The sequence below is a fragment of the Moschus berezovskii genome, chromosome 14, assembly GCF_049115385.1.
Source record: "Moschus berezovskii isolate FMDL1 chromosome 14, NW_MosBer_1.0, whole genome shotgun sequence".
NCBI lineage: Eukaryota > Metazoa > Chordata > Mammalia > Artiodactyla > Moschidae > Moschus > Moschus berezovskii.
In genome coordinates, this window is record NC_142473.1 from 83,313,404 (window position 1) to 83,321,010 (window position 7,607).

The window sequence follows — 7,607 nt, forward strand, 5'->3', positions numbered from 1 at the left end:
TGATCCCGGGTCAGGGAGATTTCCCAGAGAAGGGCATGGCCACCCGCTCCAGTATTCTTGCCAGGAAAATCCCATGGACAGAGAAGCCTGGCAGGCTAAAGTCCATGGGGTCACAGAGAGTCAGACATGACTGAGCACACACAGACATCTGTTACACTAATAGATAAGACTTCACTTATATTTTCTATTTTTATTATATCAGATTGAATGCTGTTTTTTCAAAGAATGTGTTTATTGTATTAAGATTTGTAATTTCTTAATATAGACTCTTCACAATATCTTACTATTTGCCATGCCTGTAGAATTTTATCAATGCCAATTTTTTCCCCTAATCAGTAAAGAAAGAGATAAAACTTGGATTATTTTTAACTCAATATGTCAAACTCAATACATAACATGCCTTTGTTGTCTCTCTCTTCCCTCAGAAACCAAGTAAATCATAGTAATGATAATGAGAAATAAATAAAATGGCAAAGCCACATTAGTAAAAACAATGATGGGATTTCTCTAGGGTCCAAGGGTTAAGATTCTTTGCTTCCACTGCAGGGAGCACGGACTTGATCCCTGATTGAGAAACTAGGATCTCACATGCTGTGCAGCATAGCCAAAAATAAAAATGAATAGATTAAAACAATGGTAAAATAAAAGGCAGCTAATAGTGTCAGACTTTATTTTTGGGGCTCCAAAATCACTGCAGATGCTGATTGCAGCCAGGAAATTAAAAGATGCTTACTCCTTGGAAGGAAAGTTATGACCAACCTTGATAGTATATTAAAAAGCAGAGACATTACTTTGCCAACCAAGGTCCGTCTAGTCAAGACTATGATTTTTCCCGTGGTCAGGTATGGATGTGAGTGTTGGACTGTGAAGAAAGCTGATCGCCGAAGAATTGATGCTTTTGAACTGTGGTGCTGGAGAAGACTCTTGAGAGTCCCTTGGACTGCAAGAAGATCCAATCAGTCCATTCTAAAGGAGATCAATCCTGGGTGTTCATTGGAAGGACTGATGCTAAAGCTGAAACTGCAATACTTTGGCCACCTCATGCGACGAGTTGACTCACTGGAAAAGACTCTGATGCTGGGAAAGGTTGGGGGCGGGAGGAGAAGGGGACGACAGAGAATGAGATGGCTGGATGGCATCACCGACTCTGTGGACATGAGTTTGAGTGAACTCCGGGAGTTGGTGATGGACAGGGAGGCCTGGCGTGCTGTGGTTCATGGGGTCGCAAAGAGTCGGACACGACTGAGCGACTGAACTGAACTGAACTGAATATGATCTCATCATAATTTCAGAAATGTGTAATGATTATGAAGGAGCAAAGATGAATGAAGCAGAGCGCATGGCTAAGCATGCTTTAACGTGCAGAGCTAAAGAACAAGTGACGCAAATTTTAGAGCCCCTAAGAGTCTCAGGCTTTAAAAGTATGAACGCAATAAATACTGAAGTTTGTATGAAAATGAAATGGTCAAGGATAAACAGGATCCACTTACAGGGAAGAAAAGATGTCAGAAGTTGGTCTAATGGATATTGAGATTTACTTTCAAGTTATCATAATTAAGAATATGTGGTAATGGCAGGTACTTCAAAGGAATATAAGAAAGACTTATTAAACAAAATGAGGTAGATTCATGATTAGGTCCAGTTATTCAGAAGCATCTCTGTTAATCTCATTATGATTTTGTCATACTTCATTATTGACGAAGAGCATTTCTTTTCCTTTGGATTAGGAGTGAAAACCTGAGTATTTGTCAGAAGAAGAGAAAATAGAGCAGTTCTTAACTTGGGCTTTATCACTGAGTAATCATCATATCTCCCTAGAAATACATTTAACTTTTTCTCAGTATTCAATTAAACACCTTTGATTGAACTATATTATACTGGTATTCAAAAAATGAGTGATGCCTACAGAGACTAGTTATTATTTTCAGGATCTTCTTGCTTAAAATCAGGTAAAACTTTTTATAAGGCAAACTCAAAACTCCTCATTTTACCTGGTATAAAATAAAGTTTTGAGAAGAGCTAAAATTTGCATTTTATAAAACTGAATCAGAAGAGTTAGTTATGAGAACCTAAGTGCAAATTTAACCCTAACCCTAACACTAACCCTAACCTTAACCCTGACACTAAACACAGTTGTCATCTGTGTTTGCAGCATTGTTACAAATCACAGCATAAACTGTAGCATAAGGATGAGTCTCTAACTATATATCCCTTTTCACCACCCTGACTTCCATAATGTATTATTTCTCTATTAACCAAGAAGTAATTATAGCTCATCTGACCATCAAAAAAAATTGTAAAATACAACATACAATTTATTTGAAACATAATCATATATTTACTTATAATAAAGATAAACTAGCATCAGAAATATATAGGAAAATTATTAGGCATAATATGAACACAAGCATATTTATTTGAATTATACACAGGTTGACTTTAATTCAAGTGGTTTTTCAGTCCCATTGGACTTCTGAATTATACTGAGGGAGAAAGCAGTTTCATAGTTATCAAACTCCTTACTGTCTCTTTCACATCTTTATTCCTAAGGCTATAGATAAGAGGGTTCAGCATAGGAATCATGACAGTAAAAAACACAGTGGCTACTTTGACCAGGAGCCATGAGCTTTTGGAGTTGGGTACACAATAAAGGAATAGGACAGTCCCGTGGAAAATGGTGATTGCGGTCAGGTGGGAGGCACAGGTGGAGAAGGCTTTTCGGAGTCCGCCAGCTGAAGGCATCTTGATGATTGTGACAACTATGAAAACATAGGAGGCGAGGATAACCAGGAGGCTACACACCTCATTGAGAATAGAAACAATGAAACACGTCAGCTGACTGAAATGGGTGTCAGAACAGGAAGCAGAGATGATGGCAGAATACTCACAGCCAAAGTGATGTATGACATTAGAACCGCAGAAGGACAGCTCCAAAAGAGAACGTGAGATTGTCAGGGAACACATTCCACCCCACGTGTAAGTCCCAGCGACCAGGAGGCTGCAGAGCTTGGGAGACATAGCACCTGTGTAGAGCAGGGGGTTACAAACAACCACAAAGCGGTCATAGGCCATTACTGCTAGCATGGACATCTCCGTAATCACAAACGCACAGCCAAAGAAAATCTGTGCCACGCATCCTTTGAAAGAGATAACTCTGTCTTCCACAACCAAGATACGTAGGAGTTTGGGTGTGAATACGCTGGAAGAACAAATATCCAGAAAGGATAGATGGCTGAGAAAAAAGTACATGGGCGTGTGGAGTTTGGGACTGGTCCTTGTGACCACAATTATGCCAAGGTTCCCCACCAGAGTGACTGTATAAATGGTCAAGAACCCCAGGAAAAGGGGTGCCTGGAGGCTTGGGTATTCTGAGAAGCCCAAGAGAATAAACATGGTCACAGAGCTCTGATTTCCTTCATTCAGTACCATGGCTCTTGATTTAAAAAATAAAAGTAAAGAATTAAAATTGAGCAGTGGAACATGAGAAGGTGGACTCAAAAAAACTGAAGATAGCCCAGCCTAAGTTGGTGAAGGCAGTGTGACCAGTGTAGACCAAGGAATGTTCTGAAGCGTCACCTTGGACTCTTGTCTTTACAACTGAAGCAAATTTGATTATGGGAAATTAGCTTTATCCTTTAGAACTTTAGTTTCTTTACCTGGAAAATAAGAAAGAATAGTATTTATCAATAGTAGTATTATATGTAAATGATTCCTAAATGAATGTGATGCTTAGAGTATTAAATATCCCCAAAATAGAATATAATTCTATGAAAACACTGGCTACATAGAAGGAAATCAGAAAAAAAAAAGGGCTAAACAAATCATTGGTTGGATTATGGCAGTCACATGATAACAGCAGAATTGACCTGGGAAAGATTAAACACTTTTAATACATAAAGAAAAATATAATAGTTTCTCTTGGGTTAAACATATAACTGCACATGCACAATGGTCCTGGTACTAATAAAACTAGAATTATGTCAATGTATGGTGAAACCAATACGATCATGTAAAGTAATTAGCCTCCAATTAAAATAAATAAATCAAAAAAATAAAATAACATAAAGTAGAATGTGAACATCCAAAAAAAAAGTAGAATTTAGCCTGTATGTTGCTGTTTTCAGCTCACATAGGTTTCCTCTGCTAAAAACCTTCTGGATTCCATATCCCTCAGATCAGAGTGAAAGGATGATCCTAGGTTGAATCAAAGCACCAAACACCAGGTATCCTTGTTTGTTTGTTTTTTTATGATGGATTCCTTGCTAACACTAATATGCTGCATACATGTTTGTATCAAAATTGAAATTTTGGTTTAAATGTTTCCAGTCCCTTAATCAGAAAGTTGATGATTCCTGCAAAATATAGTTAATAAAGATAGCCAGAAATATCATCTGTCATTTATGCAACAGTCAAGAAATTGCAGAAGGAGAATGAACACACCTTTGGGTAACAGACAGACCTAGAAATTATACTTCATGATGGTGTTTTAATTTCTTTTATATCTAACCACCTAACCCTGGGGACTCAAACCCTGAGGAATTCTCAGTTTATTGTCATGAGCTACAAACAGAATGACTACAGGAAACTTCCTCTCTGTAATTTACAGTATGGCTTCTTTTGCCATTGACCTATTGCTAATGTTTTTAAAAGTAATTCACCCCTATACAGAGGCTGTGTTCATGAATGCTAAGTTGCTCCAATTGTGCTGGACTCTGCGACCCCATGGACTGCAGCCTGCCAGGCTCCTCTGGCCATGGGATTCTCCAGGCAATAATACTGGAGCGGGTTGCCATGCCCTCCTCCAGGGGAGCTTCCTGACCCAGGAACTGAACCCCTCTTGTCTCTTATGTCTGCTGCATTGGCAGGAGAGTTCTTTGCCACTAGCACCACTTGGGAAGACCATACAGAGGCTATACTTCTTAAAATCATAAAAAGTATATTAACATATTTTCCAGTGACCCTAACCCAAATTATGGCTGATAAGATATGGTTTTTCGTCTTATATATCTCTACATATGTGGATATGAAAGCACACTTAACAATACACTATACAAAATGCACAACATTATACTATACATACTTTTGCCTTTAGCCAGTTAGGCTTATTATTTGTCATGCCCTGAATATGAGTGCCATCAGCTAAGTGTTGGTACAGTGGAGATTTATTAGGTGTCATGATACTGGCTTAGACTGCAAGGAGGCCCAGCCAGTCAATCCTAAAGGAAATCAGTCCTGAATTTTCATTGGAAGGACTGATGCTGAAGCTGAAACTTTGGCCACCTGATACAAAGACCCGATTCATTGGAAAAGACCCTACTGCTGGGAAAGATTGAAGCAGAAGGAGAAGGGGACCGCAGAGGGTGAGATGGTTGGATGGCGTCACCGACTCAATGGTCATGAGTTTGAAGAAACTCCGGGAGTTGGTGATGGACAGGGAGGCCTGGCGTGCTGTAATCCATGGGGTCACAGAGAGTCGGACACAACTGAGCGACTGAACTGACTGACTGCCTGGTGATAGATCCAGCGATATTTTTGTACTACAGTCATAGAGGTCATAGCACTAATATTTTAAACTCATCCATGTGATCCCTGCACCTACTCCTTTATGTCACATATCAAGAAGAAAGAAGGGCGTGTAAAATATTGACCCAATAAGATGTTACTACATAGTTTCTTTGGAAGAAGAAATTACAACCTCTCCAGTATTCTTGCCTGGAAAATTCCATGGACAGTGGAGGCTGGCGGGCTACAGTCTAGGGATCCCAAAAAGTCAGACACAGCTGAACATACACACACTTTCACACATATATACACGTGCAGTTTCCTGTGTAGGCAATCTTGATATACACATATGTAGGGGCACGGGAAAACAAAGATTGCACAAATTATTCAAAGTGATTGACAACTCTAGTGCAGCTAATTTTGGAAGATTTAGCCAAATGGGTAACCTACAACTCAGCAGCTAATTGAAGTTCACATTTACAAGTATAAGATGTTTTTAATATGTGATGGCTAAGAAATAAAGAAAATGTCTGCTTACTTGTTTGAGCATCTATTGTCAGCCACATCAAAGCAGTTGGCCTGATATTTCAACTGAAGTTTTATCAGGGATTAAATCACCAAATATACTTTTAATTCCAACCAAAGGAGCCTTTTAAAAGAGAATCACTTGAAATAGAAGGTTTTTGGTTTTTTACTTTTTTGCTATTTTATAGATTTCTTAGTATGCTTTTTATTAGTAAGCCAAATATAAATGATAAAGATAGCTGAAGTCCATGTAGACCAAAGATAATCAGTGCAACAAGTTCTACTTTTAATTTTACTAACTCTATAAGGTATTACTCTGAAATTCTAAATGCCTTTCTCCAAATTTTGTTCAGAATTGAATGCTAGTTTTAGTTAAAGCAAGCACTGTATATATGATACTAACTTGTTTCCTTTTTAAAATATTTATTCATTTATTTTGGGCTCATGGGCTCCAGAACACAGGCAGCAGTCATGGTGTACAGGCTTAGTTGCCCCGTGACATGTGGGCTTTTCCCAGACCAGGGATCGAAACAGTGTTTTTATCCTCCAATATGGAGTTTAATTAAAGCTTTTAGACCTTAATTCCATAAACTTTGACAGTGCTTCTAAATAGAGAAGCCCATATTGTGAATGCTCCCACAGAGATGTTGGGGATTGCATTATGCAAATATGTTTTTAAAAATGAATATCTTAATTATTTGTGATATGGAATCTTTTGTGTTAAAAAACAGAATTATTTCAAATTCAGGTGAAAAGATTTGTGGAAAAGGTAAGTGCCAAATGTTCATTTAAATAATAAATGACTAAATGGTTTTATTTACAGAATTTGTTATTTTTTAAACAACTACAAGTACAGTGAGAAAAGAAAAGAAAAATTTAAAGAAAGACAAGTTAAACTCCAGGAAAATATTTGTCAGGAGAAATATTGAGGTTCTAGAGTCTAGGCTAGTGAGATATTAAAATAAATTGTGAATGGACCCAGACAGATTGTTGAAGAAAATTTTTCAAAGGGAGAAGTTTTATTTATTTATTTAGTCTAATACAAAATCAGACTGCATCCTAACAGTCACAAACAGGCAATTGGGGGAAATATCAAAATATACTGGAAGGCCATGAATATTGCAAAGTGCCGCAGATCATGTGATAAAGAAAACTATTTTATAATGTATAGGACTATATAGTCTCTGACACACAGTTTTCCCACTGAGAAATTTAGGGAACTTTCCTAGTGGCTTAATAAAAAAAAAGATTCTTTTAGGGCTACCATAAGATATTTCAACTTATTTCAATGTAAATTTTGCCAAAGTGCGAATGCCCAGAATTTTGTAGTTTCCTACTGTAAGTTCCTCAGGACAATCAAAAGAACCCATACCTCATTTTCTCCCATTTCCTGTGGCCACCACAACTTTCATGACAGTATCCTTCATCAGAACTCACTTTTTCAAAACATTTGGTTCAGGGAACATTACATTACAGTATCCACAAAGGGTAATTTATAAACCATCATATTGCTACATACCATTAATTATTGGAATCCAATTTTTTATTCACATGATGCTTGTTCTCTGTTTAAGGCTAAA

The 7,607-nt window shown here is 37.6% G+C and overlaps 1 protein-coding gene across 1 annotated transcript; it reads right to left on the reverse strand.

Annotated features, from left to right (window-relative positions):
- Positions 1–2,478: 2,478 nt before the first annotated feature.
- Positions 2,479–3,429, reverse strand: LOC129554113 (olfactory receptor 1165-like). The gene has a single exon (XM_055422746.2). The coding sequence runs from the start codon at positions 3,427–3,429 to the stop codon at positions 2,479–2,481; it is 951 nt and encodes a 316-aa protein (XP_055278721.2).
- Positions 3,430–7,607: the final 4,178 nt, after the last annotated feature.

Coding starts and splice junctions, on each gene's coding strand:
- LOC129554113 (XM_055422746.2), bottom strand. CDS start 3,429: ATGGTACTGAATGAAGGAAATCAGAGCTCTGTGACCATGTTTATTCTC.